This window comes from Numida meleagris, chromosome 3, assembly GCF_002078875.1.
Source record: "Numida meleagris isolate 19003 breed g44 Domestic line chromosome 3, NumMel1.0, whole genome shotgun sequence".
Lineage (NCBI taxonomy): Eukaryota > Metazoa > Chordata > Aves > Galliformes > Numididae > Numida > Numida meleagris.
Genome location: NC_034411.1, coordinates 397540 through 424096, shown reverse-complemented (window position 1 = coordinate 424096; position 26557 = coordinate 397540). Strand labels below are relative to the sequence as shown.

Genomic DNA, 26557 nt, shown 5'->3' with positions numbered 1-26557 from the left:
TTAAGAGGACTGCAGAAGGGTTTTTACAACAAATACGCGTGCTCTCTTGGCAGAATCACGTAACGCAGCCTTATTTCCCAGGCAGCAGCAGGAGACGTGCTGGGGAGCTGCAGCAGGACTCCGAGCACTGCCCAGCAGCAAAAAGCAGATTTGCCAGAGTGCTTGCCTTAATTGCCCCTTAGCAATGCAACAGAGCAGTGAGGCACTGGCACAGGCTGCCCAGGGAAGCGGTGGAGCCACCGTCCCTAGAGGTGCTCAAGAGCCACGGAGATGTGGCACTGAGGGCCATGAGTTAGTGGCCACAGTGCAGGTGGGTTGGTCTAGATGATCTTAGAGGTCTTTTCCAACCTCAGTGATTCTGTGATTCTGTGACAGGTCTTGGCAATCCAGCCCTGACTTCAGAGCAAATCACAGCTGCTCTTTCAGGCTTCAGCAGCGATGCATGATCTTCAGCCAACATTCTGCTCACTTTATTATGAATATACCATGCACACTGGGTCCACCTTTGCATGACAAGTTTTCTCTCTACAAGCTACACTACTCCGTTACGCTTCCCCAGAGAACAAATGTGTATCCTAGATGAAGCAGAAAGTCTTGCTTACTCAGAAAACCACCACTTCCACCTTAAAACAAAGATGGCACTAACGTAAGCAATCTGGACAGGGCCTACCGCTGGCACTGCCCCATGGTAACGGCCTGCCCCTGCCCCAAGGAACACACAGCCCACAGATGCAATGAGTGACAAACAGAAAAACAATCCCACTAATGACAGCAGCATCCCGGTGGGGCCCACAGGAATGTTGCCAGCACAACATGACACATGTTGAGGAACAGACAAGATGTTTTGCACAGACTGTACCGGAGGAGCGTTACCTTCAGAGCATTTACCACTGATTCAGACTGCTGAGAAGCTGAGCCATGTCCACTGATGCTAGCTGGCTCGTTTGCTGAGCAGTAACTCCCCTCTGACCCTCCTGGCATCCTAATGGGATCCTTCGCAAAAAATTAAAGACTATTTAATAAAGAAAAGGGTTGGTAACTAATCAAAACAGATGTCAATTTATTTTTTTTTTTTTAAGGCTGACAAGCACTGAAGGCGTGTTTTACTCCAGAGTCACCCTCCTTTTGTGCTACAGTAACTGACACACACATGGGTATCTTAAGCTCCACTGCTGAGCATCACCCACACAGTCCAGCCCCCAAGGGCATCTACCTGGAAAATCAGGGCAGAGCAATAAAATTTTGGTACGCTTCCTCACAAAAGCGCTGTGAGGTTCAGAGAGACGATTTTGACTCCAGGGGAAGGATTTCAGAACATCTAATTTTATCCCAGGCATTTTGGAGGTTGTTACTTTGACTCACGGAACGTTTTTAAGCTATACTGCAAAGTGTGCTACACAAGCACAGCCATGGCTGAGCAGGGAAGGGGCTGGAGCAGCCAGAACTCCTTCTCCAGCTCCAGCTGCTGCAGATTTGCATCAAAGAACAAGAGCGTGGAGGGCTTCCTCTTCCCAAGGGCCACCGGGAAGGGTTTAGCAGGATGCCACCAAATAAAGGCAGGCTGAACTTTGCAGGACATGCAGCACTCCCTGAACATATCTGAAAGAAAATTAATGACAGTGGAAAGAGCCTCTGATCAGATGCAGTGCCCCTCCGGCACTGATTTGCCCCGCAGAGCAACACATCACGTCCAGTAACTAAACAACAGGAAAGGTGAAAGCGTGGCTGGGAGGAGAAGGGCACAGAGAGGTGGTATGAGGCTCAATTCCATACAACCAGCCTCCTTAAAATACCTGAGTGAAAGGCACCCCAGCCCAAAGCCAGCATGCTATTACCTACAACACTCCGCATCGACTGTTATCAATTTGCTGTGATCTGCAGAGGGAGATTTAGGACTTACTTTTCTTTGGGAAGGATTTATAGATCTGCTAGTGACTGAGCAGCCTTAATGCTGTACTTTGGGAAAGGAAATGAAAGAGGAGGGAAAAGGGGTAATAAAGCAGAACGGAGCACTTCAGGTTTAGGACTGAATTCCCTCTGCTTTGGGTTGGTTTTTGTTTTGTTTTTTTAATGAGTCAAAGTATTCTGTTTCTTTACTGACTCCAGGGCCAGCAAGATTTTGGCCGATTTTTGGTGGTAAAGTGGAAATATTGCTATCAAGAGGCTAGGAAAATTAGAACAGATTGCACATCTCAAGCCTCCTGACCATGAGAAAATCCCACAGTCTCTTGAATCACGCTGCTCCAGGCACCTCTCCTCCATAGCCCCTTCTGCGCCATACGTGGCACGATTCCGTCTCAACACATGTTGGTAGGAGGTGGAAACTTAGTGCTTGCCCTCTGGATAACCTTCTCCTCCTCCCTCTGTCCTTGGGAGGAGACATAAGCTTTTCCTAAAAAATAAGGCACGTTTTGCAGCCCATCATGCAGCTCAGGGATGGCCAGTCCTGACCGAGGCCACTCCAAAGGGCAGCACAGCGCCTGCCTTCTCTGGGGAAGCTCCATCCAGGAGGGGTTGGGGCCACTCTGAACACAGCTCTGCTCTTCCTTTCCATGGCCCGTGGGCTCGGAGCCCCTCGAGCACTGCCGGCTCCAGTTCGACCTTCTGAGGCACTGGAGCTGAATGAGGGGAGAAGGCACTTTGCCACAGTGCTGGTGTCTGAAAACAAGGTGCCCCACGAAACTGGAAGAGCCTGCTTTGCAGACCAACCCACTCAGCTGCTGCTTGCCAGGGGGAGTTCAGCAATGTCCATCCTTCCACCCAAATTTCCCCTGAGTTTCACCGCACTGTGTCCCTTCTCCACCACTGCCTGACCTGGACAACAACTGGACCCAAGCAGGACCTTGAGGACAGGAGCAGAAACCTGTTCCCTTCCTCTTCTCTGACCTCACACAGCACTGGCATCCAGCCACTCAAAGCAGGCATCCCAGATGCCCATGTGCTTTGGACAGACCTTTTCATTCATGATCTGGAACCTAAGCTGTGGAAGTAGGACCAAATCAGAGAGAAGGGATGAAGTCGTGGTTCCATAGCTCCAGTGCTGAAGTATGCATTGACTTTAAACATCTTGAGTTGTTCTGAATAGACAACACAAGGTCAACATCAGAACTGACTGTGCTGGCTCATCCTACAGCCTTCCCTGCTGCCCAGCCCTTCTGCCTGGGCTGCAGCAAGCATGATCAGAAGCAGGTAAAAACCACATCAGATCCTCAGTGCATTTCAACACAAAGATAACAGAAGTGCAATCACTAAACACGCACAACCATTTTCTGTTGCAAGTACATCTACAAAACATCTAATGCCAACGTGCAACTCCTTGGTGAATAGGATGCACAGAAAATCTCACTCAAGTCCATAATATCACACTACAAAAAAAATCAGATGAATGGAAATGCAGCATCTCTCTCATGCTCCTGGAGAGCCAGAGGCACAGCCATGGTCTGAATGGAGACCTTGTGCAGAACAGGAGGCTCTGTGATGGAGGGAACTAACCACAAGCCCTTCCTCTTGAGCCAGCAATCAGCAACAATTTTTCTGAGGAGCTTTCCTGTCAATTAAAACACGCTGGTTTTGAACGCTGTGGTTATTCACCACAATTCCTGCTCCCAAAGAGGACCCTTGCTTTGCATCGTGCTGCCAAACCCACAACCCCTGTGGCACACTGAAAGCCACTTGGGTTGCTGAGGGGGCAAGTCCGCAGCACCTCTATGTTCAGCAGCCCTTCATAAGCCTCTCTGCTGACCAACGAGCCTATTAATTTAAACTGAGGGTGAGATCATGTGAAAAACAGGGTGAGGAAATGCTCTTGATTTACTTTCAGCAAATATTCGGTGACACGGTGAGTTCAGCGGGTTTGAATTACATCTCGGTTGGATTCTCTGTTCTACTACATGCTATGAAAGGGAGGAGATGAACAGCATCGGACTGTGTGTGACAGACTGTGCAACAAAAAAAAAAGTACTAACCAAACAGTTTCCAGCTTCTAATTAGATTTCTAACTAAAACCAGGCCACGCAGAGGGAAATCAAGAATACCTATCTCAGCAAAAAGATTTTGAAAGGTTTGGAAATGTAGCTTGAAATAGAATGCAATCGAAGGGGGAAGAAAGAGGGAACTGAAAAGTGTTGGAAGGATTTAAAAATAAATGAGTGTGTGCCTAAGGATCAAGCCCGCTGTTTCACACTTAAACACACCAGGACTGGAAAAGGCCAGCAAGGATGAAAGCAAACAAAAAAACAAAAACCCAACCAACCACCAAGAAAGTACCTGAAGCACCGCTGGAAAAGAACGAGATGCAACAGGAGATGGAAATGAAGGGAGACTCATGGATGGAAGAAGAAGGAAATAGGCAAGCATGGCCCCGTGACAGGGAGCAGAGCAGCTCAGCCCCAGCCCTGACCACAGCAGCCCCGTGGCTCTGGTGCTGCAGGAGCCAGGCTCCCCGATGGCTTTGTTTGCTCAAGGGCAATAGGCTGCACTGCTTCCTCTCCACTAAAAGGTATTGCTGCCTTACAAGGACGAAGAGTTAGAAGAAGGAAAGCTCCTTCCATCTCTGCCTCTCAATCCCTCCTCTGATGAAACAAATAAAACTGAAGCAATTTAAGTTGGGGGCTTGCCAGGGATATCTTCTGCAAATGCATTCACTGTCATTACATGACAGATGTCCACGTTTCCGTAACGTTTCAGCTGAGCTTATCGGCCCTGAAATTCTACCCTCACAAAATCCACGGATATCTCCAGTTAATTGACATGTGGATGCCAGATCCTGATCTCACTTCCCCCACTGTAAGACCAACCCTGTGAGGACTCTGCTGTTTGCAGTTATCTGGAATTACTCGTTCACATAACCGAGCACCAGCACAGCCCAGGGAGCTGTAACTGGGATCTGAATCCATTGTTTGCTCCTCGCATACTTTCTTAATTATTGCTGGGTATCTTCATTACAATACGCACAGGGTTCTGGTATGGCTACAGCAGAGCTGTACGATTGTGCACTGTTTTGGACGTCAGCAGAAGAACCTGGTCCCCAGTGATGCTGTAGCTTCGAGGACATTCGGAGGCAGCAGCACAGGCAGAGCCCTGGGCTGCAGGGAGCTGCTCCTGCCCTGGTGTCTGGGGCTACTATGGCCTGGAATTCACTGGGCAAAGCAAACATGCTCACCCAAATCCTTCTATCTCTACACACTGCCATCAAACCCTTGCCCACACCAGTGTTTAAGAAGCACCAGTGCAACCTGCACACCCTTGTCCTGGGCACAGCTGGCACAGTTTGGCATCCTCACCGGAAGACCCAGCTGCATACCATAAATCTTGGAAAGTATCTCCTTTCCTGCACAAAAATCCTATTCATGGCCAGAAACTGAAAGAGCCTGGACCACCTCTTGTTACTTGCTATCTGAGAAGGGAAAAAAAAAGAAGAACACCAGTTGTGGATAACCTTCTCCCTCCTCCCTCTGTCCTTGGGAGGAGACATAAGCTTTTCCTAAAAAATAAGGCACGTTTTGCAGCCCATCACGCAGCTCAGGGATGGCCAGTCCTGACCGAGGCCACTCCAAAGGGCAGCACAGCGCCTGCCTTCTCTGGGGAAGCTCCATCCAGGAGGGGTTGGGGCCACTCTGAACACAGCTCTGCTCTTCCTTTCCATGGCCCGGGGGCTTGGAGCCCCTCGAGCACTGCCGGCTCCAGTTCGACCTTCTGAGGCACTGGAGCTGAATGAGGGGAGAAGGCACTTTGCCACAGTGCTGGTGTCTGAAAACAAGGTGCCCCACGACACTGGAAGAGCCTGCTTTGCAGACCAACCCACTCAGCTGCTGCTTCCCAAGGGGAGTTCAGCAACATCCATCCTTCCACCCAGAATTATGTTGGACTAGATGATGTTGGAGATCTTTTCCTACTTTGTTAATTCTATCATTCTGATTATGGCCCTCTCCAACAGAGCAAACCTACAACCATCTACGGCTTCCCAAGACTCTTAAGCCCACTTCTGTGCTGTAAGCCATCACCAGAACAACTCTGCCGCACGGGGAGACGCATTAACACGCTTAAGTGAATACGTGCATTTTATACCCTTCCTATTACCTGATCATGTTGAAGTATTGACTCAGTGGTGGGTCTGCGTTTCTGCTGACAAGGAACTCCTTCAGTAGTGCACAGCAAACTAAAACTCATTTTCCATTTGATCACTGATGGCAGCACTTAAAAACATTTTCTCTGGAATTGCTCTTGCTGCTGTATATTAATAAAACCTTTACAATAGAGGTCTATGAGATTTTGAAAAGAAAACACACGTGCATGGGGTAAGAGAAACGAAGCAAAATAAAGTGGAAAAGAACCATGTCTAGGCGTAGATGAAAGGAGTAATTTGTCTAAAGAGAGGGTTAATAAATGTGCCGGTGCATTTTCATGAGTGACACAAAAGCAGAAAAGGAGGAAAAGGAAGGATGCTGAAAGGAGAGAGGAGGAAGAAGGAAAGCAGACCACGATGAGAGGACAAGCCTTGACTGCCCCTGCACCAGGATGACATCAGGGCGGTGATGCACAAGCAAAAGGCACGCTCTTGCTGCAGCACTGGTGTAATTTTAAGGCACAACATTGGAACTGAGTGAGAGCTGTGCCAAAAAACCTTCATCGGTTGTGTAGCTTGCCGTGTATTTTCAGCTGATTTGTCAAAAGCACTTGGTCTGGCTTAAAGCCTAACAAACTCCCACTTCTCCCATTCAGAGGAAGGGAACCAGTGCCAGGAGCTGTGAGGTTTCCATTCCGTGTCCTTGCCTGTGTGGTGGGACCTGACTGTGGCTGACAGCACTGTCATGGTGTTAGTCACAGGAACAACAAACATGGGGAAACGCAATGCCCATGGAGCTGACAGCTAGGGCAGGGTGAGCTGCTATCTGCATTCCCTTCCCCTCCCGAAAGCAAGGACTGTCTTCAGGAGGAAAGGTGAGTGAGATATGCTGTGAAATGTGAACCTACATCACTCATTATCCCTCACAACAAAGGGCCTAGAGACGTCAGGAAACTTCAGAACTCTACTGCAGATCCCTGGGCCAACAGAACCAACCATGAGACAAACTTGGACCTGTGTACTTAAAACACAGAGCAGTTTGCAGCTCAGGACACCCGCAGCCCCACAGCAGCAATGTTGTGTTTCAGTGGCACCTACATGCTCAGGCTCTATTTTCACAAGCACTGCTTTCTGGCTTTGGCACCCATCTGAGATTTCCAATGAGCTCAACATGCACAGCACGGCTGCTCCAGTCTCTGGCAAAACCAGGGAATGCATGTCACTGGGACTCCACCTGAGCACCCCTAGCCCGACACAGATAAAACACAAGGTCACTTCTAAAGATTTTGCCCACCAAGAATCTTCTGCACAGTTTATCCCCCAAAGCCATCCCAGACCTGAAACAAATCACAACTCTGTTAACATTTGCTTTGAGCGCCTCTCTTGACAAGAAAACATTCTTTATCATCGAAGATCAACCATTATCTTTCCTACTGATGGCTGTATGCATGTTCATGGGGAAGACAGTCGGACATTCTTGCAGTCCTCCTCATCCAGATCAACAAATTTGGGTACAGAGAAGTTACACAAATTGCTCACGGTCACAAAGCAAATCAAGTGCAAAACAAGAGCTACAGAGGCCCTTCCAACTGTCATATTCCAGGTGAGAAAAAAAGCTCGGCTTAGAATCAGCCAGAAGGAAAGAAATCCTTAGCCTGACTGAAGTCTTCTAGCTAATGAATTTGCATTTCGGTTGATACAAATGGATAAATCTGAGTCACTGGATTTTACTTCTTAATACGCTTCATTTTTGTCTTGAATTTTACATTCAAATTATAGTACTTCCAAGTTTAATAAAAACCACTTTTATTCTTCAGAGCAATGTCTTCATTTAAAGGAAGTGCAACTTCTTTTATCTTCCAGTGGGCACCTTCATGTGGAGACACTATAAGGCTTATTTAATGAAACACGATAGAAATATGCACTGGTATAATAAGAAAATGACAAGTGTCTTTGATTCATTCTTACTGAAATTCTATATTTTTCAATCTTAAAAAGGTATTGGGAGAACCTTGAACTTTAGATTTGCTTATTTATTCAATTTGATTTCAGTTTTGCTTTTACGTATTGAATGTACAAATGATATAACCCAATTATTATTACTTAAAACATTTGCTTTCTAGAGCAAACTATTTTGGTTAACTTCAAAAAAAAAAAAAGTACTTGATATTTTAACAACAAGAACAACTTGGGATGATACCAGAGTGTAAAGGTTCGTTTCACTGCCGTTTTCATCCCTTACATTAATTTTTAACGATAAGTAGCGGCTTCCAGTGAATTTTTCTTAGCAAGTTATCAACACCTGCAAAGGAGAAAAACGCATGAAGCGCTGTCACGGCCTTCAAATCAATACCCCGCTCAGACCCAAGCAAGACGAACAAAAGATGCGAGTGCCTTTGGTTCCCCGAATGATCGACCTGAGTGTTCAAATGCAGCAGCGCCGAGCGACACGGAACACTGAGCTGGTCTCGAGCGCCAGGCCTTGAGCGCTGCTGTCTAGCTGCCGGCTGCTGTTCCCACGGCAGAAGTCACCCACCTGGGGCAGCACGCGATTTTCCTCCTCCAGCTGTCTTACTCTTGCCTCCAGCTGCCTAACATAGGACAAGGTTGATTCTAAAATCAAAAAGAAAGAAACTCGTATTATCCACACAGCTCTGCTTGTGTACGCTGGCCCTGCCTCGCGCTGGCCGCAGGTTCCCTCTCTCAGGTGTCCGCCAAGCGCTGCTCCTCTCAGGGGCAGAGCAGGTAATGCAGGCCCCAGGGGCATGGCAGCTGAGGCACAGGCTCCAGCCTCACCCTCTGCCAGCAGCTGGCTGCGTTGGCATGGCTCAAAACGCTGCTAGAAGCCAGCCATGCGTGCCCAGGACCGTGAGAGAGGCCAAGGTCAGGCGACGTGTGCCCAAGGGCCCAGGCACAGCGCTGCTGGCAGCCCGTGTTCCTCATCCCACGCACACGCAGACACGCTCTTGTGTCACTGCTGAGCTGCACAGGCTTGTGGCAGGGCAAAATCCTGCCCTCCCTACTCACAGGCAACCTCTCAGACCTTCCTGAAAGCATTTGGTTGGTTATGGAGAACGTGACTTCCCATGGTACGACTACTGACAGAGCATCTCTGTGCTGCCTTCACTGGCCTTATTTCCCTCTTGAAAACAAGTCACACTTATTCTGCTCCGTTCCAAGGAGGAGGAGGTCTATGATCAGCCCCCAAAAGCATCTCAGAGTTTTCTTATGGTGCATTTCTTGGGTTGCACAGTGTTTCTGCTATTAAAATGCTGTACCTAGAAGAGCGGCAAGCTCAACAGGCACGCGCTCCCCATCCGCTGAGCTGCCCAGCCTTCCCTGAGATGTCCATCCTACCACCACACCTGTGCTCACGCAGACACACCAACACAGAAATTGCACCTTGGATGATTAAAGGATGGAGCACATGGCTATTGGGGCAGTACTGCCTATTGCCACAGACCTGCAAAGCCGCACTGGCAACAGCACAGCCAAATTTGGGCACCAGCTTCCTCTGATACCTAAATGGTGATGGGTCAGTGTTTGGACTAGATGATCTTAGTGCTCTTTTCCTTAATGATTTTATGATTCTATCAGTCATCGTGCCAGCCTGCCCATACAATACAAGCAGCAGGAAATGAGGGGGCACTTACCGCTCTTACAAGACTACAGTGGGCTAAAATATGCACACACGGATAGTGCATGGCCATTTACACAACAGGAAGACAACACGCAGTAATTTGTCAAAAATGATTAATATACAGCGAGGCACACAGCAAGGATTAAAAATAGCATTGTGCAATAAAAGGGAGAGAGGTAATCTGAGGTTCTTCATGCTCTGCTGCATGAGGATTTTCATAGCTGGTGATGGGTGCGTCTCTGGAGAGCCACTAAGCGTGGTTTGGACGAGCCCTCCCGAGATGAACAGCTCATCCCATTAACTCTGTACGACAGGGTGCCTTCCTGCAGGGACCAGTGGCTGCTTTCTTTGGCACCAGCCTTCCCTGAGCCCACCGGTCACACACCCACTGCCACACGGGCTCGGGCTTTGTGCTCAAGTCCAGCTTCCCAGCTGTGCCCAGCAGCCCTCTTCTCACAAATTCCTATCTGCAATCTCTTCGGGTTTTTTGTCCTTTTCTGTGTTACCATGTACAAGCTCCTCAGACAGCGTACGGACCTTGGCAAAGCCAGCCCCCCACTTCTTTTCCTTCGCCCAGCACAGAGGCCTCCACTGCCCCAGCTGCCCCAGCCCTGCTACACCACTCCAGCTGAGGATGTGCTCCAAAACCTCCTCAACACCTCTAATGTGTGAAACATTTATTTACATTTTTTTTGTAATATGATTAAAACTGAAAATTAGGTCATCTACAAAAGGCTTGATCTAGCAAATCCTTATTTATGCGAGTATTCTTGACACATAGACCAGATACATATATATTTCAGGATCTCTTAATATATTTATGCTCTGATGCTATGAGCTTAGAGGAAAAACTGAACAGAAAAGGCAGCCAAGGACACAAGAGATGAAGGAATTGGAAGTACGTAGCGAAACACTGTCACCAGTGATGGCAACAGCAAACTTCCCCCCAAAATAACTAAATAAATAAAAGTACAAGAAGGATTATATGATCCATCTATTCTTAATCAGCCCAGAGATCAGTAAAGAGCAATGCACAGCAGCTGTTAACTATGCCAAGATGGAGCACGTCCCACATAAGAACAGACACACAGTTGAGTCATTGAGGCCAACAGAGAGACGAGACCTGACACTGCAGTAGCCAAACTACCAGTGGTGGGGAGGCTCCTGGTCATGTCATTTCTGCCCCTTCCATCTCCCTTTGCCAGGCACTTCTACCAGAGCAGCAATTCTGAACAACTCCCATGCTCATGGATGGGTTCCTACCAAGCCAGCTTCCCTACTTCAGCCTCCTGTACTCTGAGCATGACTGAAAATGTGATTGCTGTGTGGTGCTTCTCTACAGGACTGAAACTAAAACTCTTTCCCATGTTATTATGGAGGCAGTGACATCTCACTTTTAGGAAAATTCCATGACAATCTGCCCTGTTTCCATATCTGTCATTCTAACACGTTATTAGAGAACATCAGTATTTACATAGCTGAGCTCTTTTTCTTTTGACGTCCAAACTCTTGAAGCCAGTAGATATTTTTGGTTTATGTCAAATTTTATCAGACGCCGAGGGCGTATTTGTGCCTTGGCTTTATCCATTTTCATGTGACAGTGCCTGTTCTCAATCTATCAAGTAATTCGTAATGTTCTTTAAGCTAGATTATCCTCTGCTATTTTAGAATGGTTGAGGATGTCACACGAAATTCTAGGTTTCTAAGGACACTTTCCACTTTTTTTTTTTTTCTGGATTTGGGCATTTTGTTGGGTTTTGGCTTTTTCCCTTATTAAGGTAGTACTAAGAAGGCATTGATGCCTTGAGCACGAAGCCAAAAGCTTTTCTCCTGTGCCCCTGATGAGCCCTGAGGTGCTGCAGGCAGCCACCTTACCTTCCCCAGCGATCCGCAGTGGGAAATGAGATGGGGATGCTGCCAGAGAGCCTCGCACTGCTCAAGTGTTTGGCTGGTGCAATAGGAAAACCCAACTGCCACCACTGGGGCAGGCACCATCACATCTACCACCAAAGATATACGCAAAGAAGAAGAAAAAGGATGCTCTGGGCACGCTTTTCTCATGTAGCACTGACAGCCCAGCAGGGGAAAGTAATGCAGGGCTGGGGACTGTGAGGCAGCACGCTGCCAGGATAACTGATCTGCTCATTTTTCTGCTATTTGCGTGGAACTGTGCTCAACAGATAACAACGATGGGTATGATGCCACCTTCTGCTTCTGTCTGTTACAAATCAAGTATTACACGACAAAACCAAATTATTAACAACATCGAAACATACTCTGGGCATCTGTCCACTTGATCTCACTTTTCCAGCTTTTGAGATGCTCATACCAGCACAGTCTTGGGGTGATTTTTCCAGAAATCTTCCTGCCTCAAGCCCCTGTTTTCAGATCTGCAGCAAGTGACCATAGGCTAGCTGCAGACTTCCTTTCGGCCAACTCCAAAGGATAAAGCCATCAGTGCAGAACATGCTACTTGGTTGACGGATGTTAAAAAACCGTATAGAACCTTTTACTTTGGAAAAAACTGGTTGTACAGCGGATGAGCAAAGCCCACAACCCACAGGAAGCAGAGAGAGTCCTTCAAGCTGAAAATACTCGGAGGCTGGAGGTATCAGCAGAGGAGAGTACTACTGTTTGCTCTGACCCCTGGCCATTAACTTATGGCCAGAGAGGAGAAAAGATGTGAGGCTGCACAGCCTGCTGCTTGGAGCCATCCTCACCTCCTCTTGGCCAGAAAAAGGAAAAATGTGATTTCATGGGAAAGCAAACATCACCTCACTTCTGTTAACGTCAACGTTTTGTGTTTCCACTGCCTCAGCTCGTTTGGTGCTCACGTGCCTAAAGGAGGTCACCAGAATCTGGAGAGTTGTCACATCCCAGTACATGTAAATGGGCAAAACAGCCAACAATTTACCACAGCAAAGAATGTAGCATGTTATGTGGAGTGCTACTTCCAGGTACAGCAATGAAGGTTCAGTTGAGGCATATTCATCTTCAACAGGGAAAGTCGCTTGGCTGTTGTTCTCCCTGCACTGCGCTGGCAGATGCACATCAAAACAGATTTGGGTCTTTCTGATCCACACCCAGCATCCCTCAGTGAAAACAAAATCATCTTCCAATAAATGGAAGATGAAAAGCAAGGCTGAGCAAGGGCTATGTTAAACGCTCCTGTAATTAACTGACAGCTTCAAACATTTATGAAAGGGTTTCCACGCTAACTGAGGAGCAGATTCGACGACACGGAAAGCATCTCCCTATCCTATAATTCCTAGCCCTCTGATTTAATTACTTCAATATGAATATTCATGCCTAAACCATGTTATTGCTGCAATCCATCCCCTTTCAGCTGCTTTGCATACGAGAAAAGCCCCACTGCTGGCTTTACACCAAGGAAGACGTTGCACCACCTGCATCTCTCTCCGTGGTGAAGCCCAGCAGGGCCCAGCCTCCAGCACGGGCACGCGGTGACCTCTGAAGGGCATCTGCAGCCCTGTCTGCTACGATTGCTGTTATGGCTGCACATCTTACATAATGCTCCTATTGAATAAATGCTGGAGAACTACATCTTACAGTGCGGCAGAACTCCCCTTGCAGCCCAGCAACGTTCGGATTAGCGTTAGCGTGCAGGAGCTCGCCTTAAGGCAAACTTTTATGAAGCTCCCCAGAACATTCAGGTGCTGCTTACTGGTGGGGCACGTACTCTGTGTGACAGCAGACATCACAGTGCTAGGGCTAAGTCGGGGCTGGTGACCCTCAGCACTGCCGCTGTCCAAAATTCTCCCACCCCAAGCTGAGATTTCCCGTCATTACGGATCCTGCCCTTCTCAGCTTCTTTCTTTAATTAAAACTATCGTTAACTAAGCTCAGCTCATTCACTCGGTATTTCAAAACTGGATCTTCGCAGAGAGAGAAAAATGCACACGCGTTCTTTCAAACATCCAGACTGCAATATCAGCCCTGTCACCTACTTTTATTTCTCAGGCAACATGTGCCAGGGTTCCCCATTTCAGAGCACACTACACATCGATGTGCCAATTGGGATATACCTCCGTAATCAGATATTTTTACCCTGATTTTGTACAAAAATAGCGTTTCCCCAGTTGCAGCGGCTTTTAATCATGAATTACCTACTTAGTACAAGGAAAATACTTCTCATTGCCTTGAGGCAGCCTTAGCCATACTCTCACAGAGAAGGATTTGCCTACAGGGATCCCTAAAAATGACATCAAACGTCAGATGAGGTAAGGGCTTGTGTCCCACTTCTCAGAAGCTATCCGTAGTGCTCTTGCTCTCAGCTGGATAACACCATTGCACTGATGGGCTGCTGTAACACTAGCCTTCATTTCTTTGGATTTTTGGACACCAGAGGTGACAATGGCCAAGCTTTTCCTCCCCAGCCTGCGTGCTACCCTGTTAGCTCCACTTCAGCCTACAGTAAATGCATTTGCCATGTTCCTGATGAAAAGTGAGAAAAAAATCAAATCCATTACGCTACTGCTAAAACCTTTCCCACTGCCTGCTGGCTTGTTCCCTCAGTTTTGTGTGGTTTGTGACTGGTAAAACCCTTGCTGGCTCCCAGGCTGCTTGGGTTCGTCCTGATGTCACCGCAGCCCCTTTGCTCCTCAGGGGCAGCCCCAGCCCCAAGAGAACTGATATAGTAAGCTCTACTTCATAAATTACACTGGCTTCCACTGGGAGCTCTGTAATGTAGGCTGCAACTGAAAGCAAAACTGCCAGTGATCCTGAATTAGAGCAAACCTATAAATCATCTCCCTGCTCATCTACTGTTATCCAACCCGTAAAGTTCCTCTTCATGGGTAGCTATCTGTGTGACTCAAAACCAAGCTCAAATGATGTCCTTGAGAGAGTAAAACCACATTTCTGTGCAAACGTACCAAAAATATGCCAAGCTGCACGAGTTAACCAGACAACCTCAGGGATCGACGTCCCTGATCTCTCTGCTATTTACTGCTATTGTCTTCAAAGTAAATGCCAAAGTAAAAACACAGGCAATTCAAATGGTTCTGCCATTAAGCAGGGCTCAAGCAGCAGAACACAAACTCTCCTATGTGCAGATGTCTCAGACACAGCTTGCAGATATACAGCAAGCACTGCGGGCCTTTGTTGTGAAAACCAAGTCAGTACAGTCTGTATGCTGGGCAGGAGAGGAGGAGTTTAATGTATTTATAGAAAGCCTTCATTTTATTTGTAGCAGAAGACCTCAGAGTCTTTGCAAAATATTGTGGTTATGAAATAAACACATCCTGGTACTTTATGAATGAGGACAGACACGATCATTATAAAGAATAAGGAACATCACTGTTCAAATACATACACAACACAAATGTATTTGACAAACAGTGACTAACTGCAGAGATGTTTCTTTGTGATGCTTGAAATCTTCGCTTTAATTCTCAATTGTAGAATGGAAAGGAAAAAAAAGAGAGAAAAACATAATTTGGGTTTATTGCCAGAGTCATAAACATTTCCAAGAACATCTTACTAGCTATGTCAAAAGCTCTGCCAACATACAACTTCATACTGGAATAATGAGTCAGACTTCCTAATGAGCACTGCAGCTAGTTTTGAGCCTCCGAGCTATGCAGCAGCCTTCCCACAGCCCCAGCATTCTGCCTGGGCACAGGACGTACCAGGGAGCACCCAGCCCCTGGGCCACCCATGGCAGAGATGGAACACTGAATACAACAGGGCTCCAAAGGGAAGAGATGGACCATGTGAACTCCTTGGGTGAGCAAAGAGGAGCACTGCCATGACCAGGTGAGGGCAGATGCTGGGGAACCACTGGAAGAAGGCAGGCTAACAGGGGCAAGCACTGCAGATTTAAGATCAACAGGACAAAAGAGGTTTAAGGATTAATTTTTCTATACCGAGAGGGATGGAGATGTGGGACAAGCTATCAAATGTAGTAACTTTCCTTCCGCAACCCTAACTCTGTAAGCCTGAAACTCTGGCCCACGCTGCATTTTCACTCAAGTATCACAGTTTAATCAGGAGCATCCCAGTAAACAAATTTTGGATGAGCCCAGTGTAAAGCACGACGGGTCCTTCATCCTTCTGGCTCCTTGCCTCCTGTCAAGCTTCAAGCACCACACAAGTCAACAGGGATGGATTCCATCAATGTAGGAAGTACCCTAGAACCTGAAAGTGGTGGATGAACAATGGCAGCAGTTCCGCAGGTTTCAATCACCTGCATCTCCTTAACTGGGGATACAGGACTCTGTTCAGTCGTACAGGGCTCCAGCATCCAGGCAGTGCTCACCACGATGCACGGCGCAGCCAAGCGGGAGAGCTCCCACTGCTCCTTATCTGCACCATCTGAACAACACACAAATATGTCAGACAAGATCTCCTCTGTTTATTCCCCAATTATTTCACTAATGGGAAAGCAGTTTACGTACTTCCTCTCCTCAGAACACAAATAACTGAGCAAGGCTTTTGTTTCTCAAGGCTGTTGGGAGCCTCCACGTGAGAAGGAAAGCAGGATGCAGGCAGAGCAGCCCGTCCCTGGCCTTCTGCCCCGTGCATGGGGATGGACACTGAGGCCACACATCTGCAAGCGCTGCAATTCATATTCAAAATACAGCAAAACCAGACTACCTGCTATGATATTACCCAGGATGAGCTCTGCTACTGCGGTGTCAAGGGCAAGGGAGGGAAAGTAAGTCCAGAACCGAGCTGCTGGGGTGGCTGCTGTTACCAAATGCAGAAAACATCCTGAAATTTCTGAAGAGAACTCAGAAATACAGGCAAGCGCGGCCACCTAAGGCTAGAAAAATGCCATTGAAACAATACAGTCTGACTTCCTGCCTTGTGGAGACAGAGGAATTTTGATAATAATCCCAGGAACGTCCGGTTTCCTTTTCTCTGCTGGAAGTGAGCACGGTCAAAAGGAGGCCATGAGCCTTTTCTCCTACCTAAGATTTTGGCAGAAATGGAAAAAAACATCAGACCAAAATTCAGAACAACACTCTTCGTGTGACTTGGGATATAAATATAAGATCAGAGTTAATAAATCATTGTAGAGGATTTTTATTTTCCATTTCTGTGGCACTACAAAGCAAGACGAGCAGTTGCAATCCATCTGCGTGACTTCCTGCCATTCACCAGGACAACCCCGCTGTCACGCTCACCTACGGAAACAGCAGAAGAAAACCTCTTTCGCCCAACCTCTGCTGCTTCATTTACATCACATCACGCACAAGAACTCCACAGAAACTTCTAGACTTAATGAAGACTAAAAAAAAAAAAAAAAAAATCTCAGCGGATGGGACAGGAGAGCAAAAGGAATCTCCTTCCCTCTTACGCCTCTAATAGCAGCAATTAGGACTCCAGAAGTGCTTGACACACAAAGCAACTTCCTCCTGGAAACGTGCCAGAGGCTCGGGAAAATTACAAGCCTGACTTTCCTGCACATAAACGCATTTCAATGGGGCTCCACAGTAACAGCAGCAGCAGCAGAATTACCAAGCGCAGCAGATGTTGCACGCTTCCCACCTCTCCGCTGCCGGCTGCCTGCTTGCACAGCCTACCCAAAGACACAGTGCATCTTCTCAGGAAGCTGGGAGCACCTTCCCTTGGGACCCAGCGCTGCTGGGAGCTGAACTCTGTCCATCAGTCACAACTGGGTGGCCTACAGCACTTGGGCAGCAAACGGAGCAAGGAGAGCAGTCATGGGACGTCTGCTCTCTTTGCTATGTTTTCTAGGGGCTTTTGTTCTGGTTTTTGTTTTGTTTTGGTTTTTTTCCCCAAGTCTCATCGTTACTAACATGTAGTAAGGCATTTGACCCATCACTAAGCCACTTTATGGGCTGGAAAGTTGCACTAAGTCAACATTTTCCCCACCACAGCATCCCCTGTTTGCCTGTCTGTGTACAGAGCCCTTCCATCCCCCTTAGACCCCCAGGTTCCACCCCTGCTCCCTCCCAAGAGATGCTCACAGCACTGCTGAAACGGCTGGCTGAGCTTTGCTGAGAGCACTGCTTGCGTGGTGACCAGCAGCCCAGCTCCTGCAGCAGCACAGGCAGGATTTACATTGTACAGGACAGCAAAAAAAGCGCTAGGGTGGCAGAACACGTGCAACCCAAGGGAGGTTATTACAAGGCCACACACTTTTTATGGTGTGAATGAAGCAACTTCCTTTAGAAACATCATAGATGGTGCAGTGAAGAGACAACTACACGGGTTGGAGCGCTATGCTGGCACTCAGTACTGGAGATGGGCAGGACTCAATTCCTGTATTCCCCACAAATGGAGGCGTAACATGCTCCAATGACACGCAAAGAGCTCTTGACAGTGCTGTTGCGTTTTGGTCTTCTATAAATTAATTCAAATTGCTTTCAGAAGCGAACTCTGAATTTCTCACTAATCCCGCATGTCATGGTTTTATGATTTTTGGTTATTGGTATTCCACATCATAACATCGTGTAGTGTATGTACCTGGTTCTCAGAAGAGAAGGACTACTACATTCCCCAGGGGACTTTGCTCCCCTGTTACCGTTTTCCAGTTAAAGGGAAAGATAAAAACTTGCAGATCATGAGACCTGTTCTCTTTCCGCCCATCTCTCGTCCTGGCAGCATCTCGCTCCCCAGCTGTCTTATCATTGGTATTAGAGTAAGGCCTACTTTAATTTTGGACACACTCTCTCTCACTGTATTGGATTTATCAGCTTAAATTGTAATTATATTGTATTATAGTGTGTTATTTTGCATTCCGATATCTTATTTAGTAAAATAATTTGTTTCTCCTCAGATTGTTGCCGCTGTTTTTGCTCTCAGGCCCATCTCCCTACCCTTCTTTCCCTCTTCCCTTTCCCAGGGTGTGGATCCATGGGTCCCCTACCCCATTTGTCACGGAACCGGGCCAAACGCCCATAAATCATTGACACCACAGCTTCCCACAATTAGCAGAAAATGAGAAGCCCAAGCTTCAACAGCAGTGCTCCCCCAGGCTTTGCCAGGTGTAAGGCTTGGGCAGCTGCAGTAGAGTCCATACCTCAACAGAATTAGACCTTCCAGGCAACACTGTAATGTCACCTAAGTACCACATGGTCAAGATGCCATCCCAACATGGAAATGGGAATACTATTTTCAGCTCAAAAGAGAAGAAGGACAACGTTCAGCAACATTACGCATGGCCCCGAGCTTCTTCTGGCTTTGACCTCACACCAAAACCTCACGTTTGGACAGCAGACACAGTGCAGGTCCTGCCCCAGGGCAACAAACATCCCAGGGCCGCTTTTTTGTTTCAGACTAGGCACTCACCAGACACTGGTTTTCTTTACAAGCAAGGCCAGTAACAAAGAGAGCCTCTTGTCAACTTCCAGATTTGCTTGTTGATTTTATTACCATCACCGCCACAGACACCTTATATTTTGATGAAAATGCTTATACGTGTGTTCAGCATGAGCATGAAAGTCATTGCTCGGTCTTAGAAGAATATGAGATTAAAGGGTCAGGTCTCAAAGGGATTAGATCTTTTGGTTAGGAAAAGATTAAGGGAAAAGCTCTCACTTGGTTTTGAAGCTTTAAGAAGGAAAAAGAGAAAGGGAGGGAGGCAGAGAGCTGGCAAGGAAACGCGACCTCAATCTGAACTACCGGGTCAGACACATCTCTTACGGCAGAAGCCAGAGGAATGCAGACCTGCTGGAGAAAAAGTAAAATCAGAGGAATAATCAGTAAACTTATTTTCAGAAAATCACCTTATCTTTAATCCTTATTCTTAACATGAACGCAATGTTGCAGTAAATTCCCCGAAAATGCGAAGAGAAGCAGAACTACTTTCTAGACAGTTTCCCCTTACCTCCAAAGAAAGCCTACAATCCCCCCGAGCATAGCCAACTCTCAGAAGTGCTGACCACACAATGGCAAGTCCAGCTTCTCTCTAGCTCATGCCAAAGCCCCAATAACTCCCACTGCTGGTGCCACGTATCCAGCTTCTTTCTGCAGCTGGCAACTAGGTACAGCGCAGAATAAACACACTTAAATTATCTGAAAGTGTCTTTCATTGAAAGCTCTTTTGACCTCACATTGATTAAGTACCACAATACTGAGACAATAGTTGTAGAGCTGACAAAAGTGACATTTCACTCTGTTTTCTTAAAAAATGCTTCTACTAGCAGATAAGGTATTTCATGGATTGAACTAGCAGGGTCAGAGATGGAAGTCGGCGACTTCTCTATCACAACTGAGTTTTCAAAATAACACACAAATGTAAAAAAAAAAAACAAAAAAAAACACAAAAGCCTATAAATCATGTGCTTATAGCAAGTATTAGCCAGACCTAATCTCTAGCATTTTTAACAATATGGAAATTTCATCTGAAAAACCTTTCCCCTCGCCCTTTCTGCACAAACTTTCACACAGGTAAGCAAAAACTACCAGCAGAACTGCCTGCTGTAAGCACAAACCAGCTCTGTCTCTCCAAGGCACGCACAGCAAATGCTCAGGCTCACCAGGCAGCAGTGCAGCAACTGCAAGCCAAGCTGCCATAAGGCTCACGTCACCGGTGCCCGTGCCTGGTGCTGAGCAAGCACCTCACCCCACCATCAGCCTTTACAAGTATTATCTGCACCTTTGGAAATGGGGCATTAACAGGGGGGGTAACCTTGGCATCTGGATGTGTGAAAATGTCAATTTCTGTGCCCTTTGTGAAGGTGCCCCTGCACCTCACAGGGTATCTCAAGGAAGCAGCCAGCCCCATACCCACAAACAGCACCAACATCTACAGCAGGTTTCCAAAATCTTCACTCACAGACACATCGCTGTTTGACAGAGATCGACATGACCAATGCAGGACAGCTGCAATTTGATTTTCAATGTTAAAAATACTCTAGAAGGGATGTGACGCTTTTCCCCACCAAGGAAAGACTAAAATCCGGCCCTAGCTGTACTTATTTGTTTCCATTGCCTATATACAAAGCATTTGTCTTCGTGCTTCGTTTGATCAAATCTGCTGACTCAGAGCAATGTCTTAGCAGGATAAAGGATATTTGTCCTTTTGATTCGGGTTTGGGAGGTTTAATGAAGAAATCAGTGTCCCAAACGATGCAGAAACTACTGGCATACTGGGCAAACATCTTTGCAACTTCTTACCGACTGCTGGTGATGAAGATATTTCACACCTCACAGAAAAGCTTTTCCACGCTGAAAAAATCATCTCCCATCCTGCATATTGCAACTCTTCTCTAAATTCCTCTCCCTGTTGACATAATGCACGAGAGCCTACTGCTCGTTTAGTGCACTGAACAGAGCGCACACCAAGGCAAAGTCACTTTGCTCCTAAATCAAAAAAAAAAAAAAGAGAGAGACTGTGGAATAAGCCGTGCCACGCACTGCATTGAACTCACACTGATCCAATCACACACACCACTCCCATGCACACACCCAGGCAATTAAAGCCCACGTATTTCATTAAATAATGCTGGGCCATAACTCGCAGTTAATGTCTCAGCACAAATTAAAAGGGAGTTTAAACTCCACGTCCCCTCGCTGATGGGGATCTCCGTCACCTGCCTCGCCACGCTGGCAGGGTGCACTGCCACTAATTGCTCCAGTTGTTACAGGGCTGTAAATGGGCCGTATCACATTGGAGATGACTGACAGCAGAGCCACTACACACAGAGCAGCTGGGCACCAAGCACAGGGCTTGCCAGGCCCACTGCTGCCCAGCTGTCCTGTGCTGAGACACAGCCAGCACAGTGCTGGGAGCTGCACTGCTGGGCAGAGGTATGTGGATGGATAGTACCTTCATTTGTATCTATCTACATTTATTTCTCTGGCTTTTCTCTTGAAGAATTTACCTACTAACCAATTTATGTACTCAACGCGAGGCATGACACGTAGGGCAAAATTACTTGGATTTCCAGTCAACTCCTGGCCAGCTGTAAAGGCTGGGAGTTGCAGGGGCAGCTCTTACGGGACGATCTCCTTTCCTGTGCCAGCAAGCAACAATCTATATTATTGGATTTGTATATATTTTCATCATGCTGAGAGTAATTTCCCAAATGCTAGTCTTTACCTGCTAATTGCGAGTTTACATTTTACCAGTAATTGCTTTCACCTGCTGCTCCTGATGCTACAAACTTTAAGGGACTCGCTTTTTACCAAGACAACTGTTTATCAGAGCAGAGTTGAGACATTTCATACTCTAATCAAGGCATCTTCTTGGCCCTGTGAGCCACAACATAAAGGTTAATCAAGCATAAAAAAGATCAGGGATGTTGCTACTCAAAACAGCCAAATTTTACAAGTCATATTTCTTAACTGCATGAATATTTCACATCTGTCATTCATTTGTTCTAGCTTCTCTGAGACAAGACTGTAGGAAAATCGTGTTTATTTGAAATGTCACCTTTAGCAATCTTCATACCAAGTTTAAGTTCAATAAGCTCACAGCACATTAAATTGAAAATTTGTTGAATGAAAGATGAGTTTGACTGAACCGCAGCTTTCATAACATAATAGCACATAATCAAAAGTAAGATTGCTACCCCAGCAGAAAAGTCTCTAATAAAAAAAATCTGCTTCATGCGATCAGGATAGGTTAATTACTATTTCCCCTCAATCAACTCTTTTAGAATCACAGAAAGATTTGGGTCAGAAGGGACCTTAAAGCACCCCCAGCCCCACCTCTGCCATGGGCTGGCTGCTGCCCACCAGCTCAGGCTGCCCAGGGCCCCATCCAACCTGGCCTTGGGCACCTCCAGGAATGGGCACCCACAGCTCTCTGGGCAGCAGTCTCATCATTCTCTGAGTGAAAAATTTCTTTTTTATATCTAATTTAAGCCTACTCTCTTTCAGTTTAAAGGCATTCCTATCACTCCAGCTTTCCTGCGGCTCCCTTTAAGTACTGGAAGGCTGCGATGTGGTCTTCCTGGAGCCTTCTCTTCTCCAGACTGAACAAGCCCAGCTCCCTCCTGTCTCCACAGGAGAGGTGCTCCAGCCTTCTGATCACCTTTGTGGCTTCTTCTGGACCCGTTCCAACAGCTCCAAGTCTTTCGTGCTGGAGGCCCAGAGCTGAACGCAGCACTGCAGGTAGGCCATGCTACTTCTTCTGCAGCCCAAGATGTAGTGGGCCTTCTGAGCTGCAAGCACACACTGCCAGCTCATGTCAAGCTTCTCGTCAATCAACAGCCTTAAGCCCTTCTCCTCACAGCTGCTCTCAATCCATTCTCATACAGCCCGTATTCATGCTTGGGATTGCCCCCACCCCAGTGCAAGACTTTGCACGTGACCTTGCTGAACTTCAGCAGGTTTGCAGGGCACATCTCTTGAGCCTGCCTAGGTCCCGCTGCATGGCACCCCTGCCATGTGGCACGTCTCTTATACACTTTCTGCTTATTACACTAAAAAAAAAAAAAGTTCTATGCATCTTTTTAAATGATTTCTCTCTTCATATAAGCAATCATAGTTAGCAAATGTTAATCGATTCTGTTTTTACAGCGTTCATTTAAAGAAACACTAAGGATCACAATGAAGTCTTCTAACTTCACCCTTTTTTCACCAGTGCAGTTGCCTTCTGAGACAGAAATTAATAAATAGATATTTTCCTTACACTGTGACTTCCTTACATCTTCTTATCATCCAGCAACACAAGCACATGCTTGAACACAGAGATATGCCAACAAAAACAGCTGAAAGCTTGTGAAAAGCAGTAAGAGTAGGCATTTGCTTCCATGTCCTCAAAATTTTGCTTCCTACCTTCTTGTCAAACATTTCTCTTTTGTTTGACATGTTCATCAGCTGGATAAATACGCACATTGTCAAACTTCACACTCAGAAGTGTCGTCCTGACCCCAGAGCAGACATTCACATTGTGTATTTTTGCAGCTGGGGAAGACAAACATGCTTTGAAAAGAGGCAAGAAGACTGAAATCATGTAAATGATGAGACGGCCTTGAGATTAAAAGCAAAACTAACTTTTTAAAATAGTTATAACAACAAACATTGCATTCAAATCAATTTAGTTCATGTAGCAAAGTCAAAGGAGAAGTTTCGAAAGAGTAAAGAAAGTCCCATTTCCAAATGTGCCACTTCTGGCCCTTTTCAAAGCTCTAACAAACACATACAAACTTTTGAATGCTCATACAGCTACATTTAACATCATAAAAATATGTCTCGTGTAACATTAGTATGCTGCAGATCTTATATTTGCTGTGAGAACAGCTTTGCTGCCAATTCCCATGAATTCAGCATTTTACAGACGTGTTGGAGAATGAAATATTTGACACAGAATGCAAACAGATTTTTTTGTAAGAGTATTCTGAAGATCTGCACAAGATGTTCTTCTAATGCCACCAGCCTACCCCATGATGTGCCACTTACCAAGAGGAGCGGTGCATACGAGAGCACTTATGGGTAAGTGCTGCTCTCTCTGCACGCCCATATTTCCATCCCAGCATTTCCACACTGCTTTCATTTTCATCTAACAGTTTTCCCTCACATATAATATCTGCCACATAGCTGTAAGTTTAGGATATTGAAGGGCGGATCAATGATCTTCGCAAAACTAACTCGATCCAAGCCAAGATTCATTTCAAGAGCTAGCTGAAAATACCTTCTCATTCTGAAGATTGTTTTGCTACTATTTTTCAATTGAATACTAGGTGTGAGAAGGGGCTGTATAAGGCCAACTGTGGTTTGTCCGTACTCTCACGTGACTTGCCCTTTTGGCTTTCGCTGGTTGGTTTTTTTTTGTTTGCATTTGCCCTTCCAGCCAGCCGCTGACCCAAGAGCCATTTGTCAAGTGCTGAAATTCTGCACAACATGGAAGTTTCGGCTTGAACATTGTGCAATTGAACATCGGACACATGGGCAGTTTAAGGACCAGCTGCCAGTGAGCTCTGAAGGGATGTGCCGAGTGATTACACTCACATCTGCTCCTACCAAGTCAGTTTCGCTCCAGGAACAAGTAGTAACCCTTCCAAGAGGGAGGCACAAGAAGCTGTTGCACTTCTCAGTATCACATAGTACTGAAGGAACAAAAAGAGAATTAAATCACTACAGGCCTCCTTTCTACAGTTCAGGGCAATGGCACCTGATGCCCAGCCACCACCTGTCCCACATCCCACATGCATCAGGCGGGTGGTACCGAGGACAGCTCCCCTCCTCCCCCACATCCCTTACCGCAGGAGGCTGCCTTCACCTCTACCTAGGGCCTCCTCCCATCTCCAAACAGAAAACACCAAACTCTCTGCTCATTTCTAAGGTCCGCTCCCTGACTTGGGAAGTGAGCACTTAGGGTATTTTGGTTTAAAGGATTCTAATTCTTAAAGTCTCCTAAATACAACGGCTGTGATGATATATCTGTTCATGACACGTATTTCCCGCAGTAAAAGAGTTCAAAGAACCTCCCCCTCAGAAAGAGCCACAAAGAGAAGCTGTATGGATAAGATTATTAATTCGCAGGGGTACAAACTGGTCCCAACTTGTTTATTTGAATTATTCAATACAAGCAAGCGTGAAAAGACTTCCCCTAAAAATACAGAAAGGAAAATTCCATGTTCTCTGTTCTCTCTTGCAGTATGTTCTGGGCAGCCCTGCCACACGGCACATGCTGCAATCCTCTGGGCTTCTCTCCACCATCGGAACTCCTGCAGTCAGCACAGCAACTTGGTTTTCACTTCAAGTTCAGCAAACTCCATAGCAAACACATACACATTTGCATTTTCCTATATACCTGTGCTGGCAGCAATTCCTCCAGGCACTGCAAGCAGGCCCTGGCTGTAACAAGCAGCACAGCCCCACAGAAGTGGCAGGGGAGGTGGCCCCCAGGCCAGGAGCTCAGTAAACCACCAGCCTCAGGCACAGGGGTGACCCAGCTTCTGCACAAACCCCAGGGCTTCCTCATTACCATCTCTTAGGCCATCAACACCTGGTGCCCACGTGCAGCCCAGGCCAGCAGAGCTGCAGCACAGGCTGGGCTGTGGTGCTGGCAAGTGAGCAGCCAGGGCCACTGAGTGCAATTCTCAAAAGAGAAAACCCACTGCAGCCCAGCAACACCCCACAGATGGGCCTAGGGCAGCAGCCCATGTCCCAGTTGAAGCTAAGGGTAGCTCTTCCCCTTCTGCAGTGATTCATCTACTGGGCACATTCACACTGTGAATGCTGTGTGTTGCCACTGTAAGTGCTGACATCCACTGGAAATCCTCTGCACACACTGACAGTGATTTGCTGTTTAATAAATGACAGGTCAGCTTTTCAAAAAGCTCCGTTCCCATTGAGGCCAGCAGGAAAAACCTCTCTGGAGTCAAACGGAGTCAGATGAAAACTCAGAATTATGAAATCCTTCCTTAGATGTAAAGGTTCACTGAAAGAAGGATGAGTATACAGACACGTAGACTGCTTAAACAATTACCTAAATCCAAGCCTGACCAAACTGTGTCATTTGCAGGCATTTCACACCAAACCATAACAGCTTTGAAAGCCAAAGGGAGGAACACAGAGAGAACAGAGTCACAACTGTTGTTTAACTCTGGATACCATGCATGATGACTGAGTCCTAACCTCCCCCTGAAGCATAATACAAGCCATACAATGTTTCTTATGGAAAAAGTAGCTCTATCTCATGGCAGTAACATGAGAAATTTAAATTACATGAATAATTAAGAGGAGTTTAATAGTTGTCATAAATAAATAATAAGTTCCATGAAAATAGTGTCTCATACTTGTTTTAAAACCCTTATTAGTGTAGTAAGCAGAAAAGCACTAGCAGAATACCATTTTTACCTTCACAACGTAGCCTACCAGTTTCTAGTAGTCCATTTCCAGCAGTAACTACCATGCATCCGGAGTTGCAATGCTGGATTTTCTTAAGGGCAACTTGAAGTAGCAGC

General features: G+C 46.5%; 1 protein-coding gene across 5 annotated transcripts in view; it reads right to left on the bottom strand.

Annotated features, from left to right (window-relative positions):
* CCDC85A (coiled-coil domain containing 85A) overlaps positions 1-26557 on the bottom strand; it is a 64090-nt gene that overhangs the window by 5774 nt on the left and 31759 nt on the right. The window contains exons 3-4 of one of the 5 annotated variants that reach the window (XM_021391664.1): positions 8601-8677; positions 874-993 (exon numbers count right to left, since the gene is read on the bottom strand). The exons of 3 other annotated variants lie outside the window; for them this stretch is intronic. In XM_021391664.1, coding sequence (XP_021247339.1) covers positions 874-993; positions 8601-8677 — 197 coding nt within the window. The remainder of the gene's footprint in view (positions 1-873; positions 994-8600; positions 8678-26557) is intronic. One more of the 5 variants, XM_021391665.1, reaches the window with a different exon arrangement.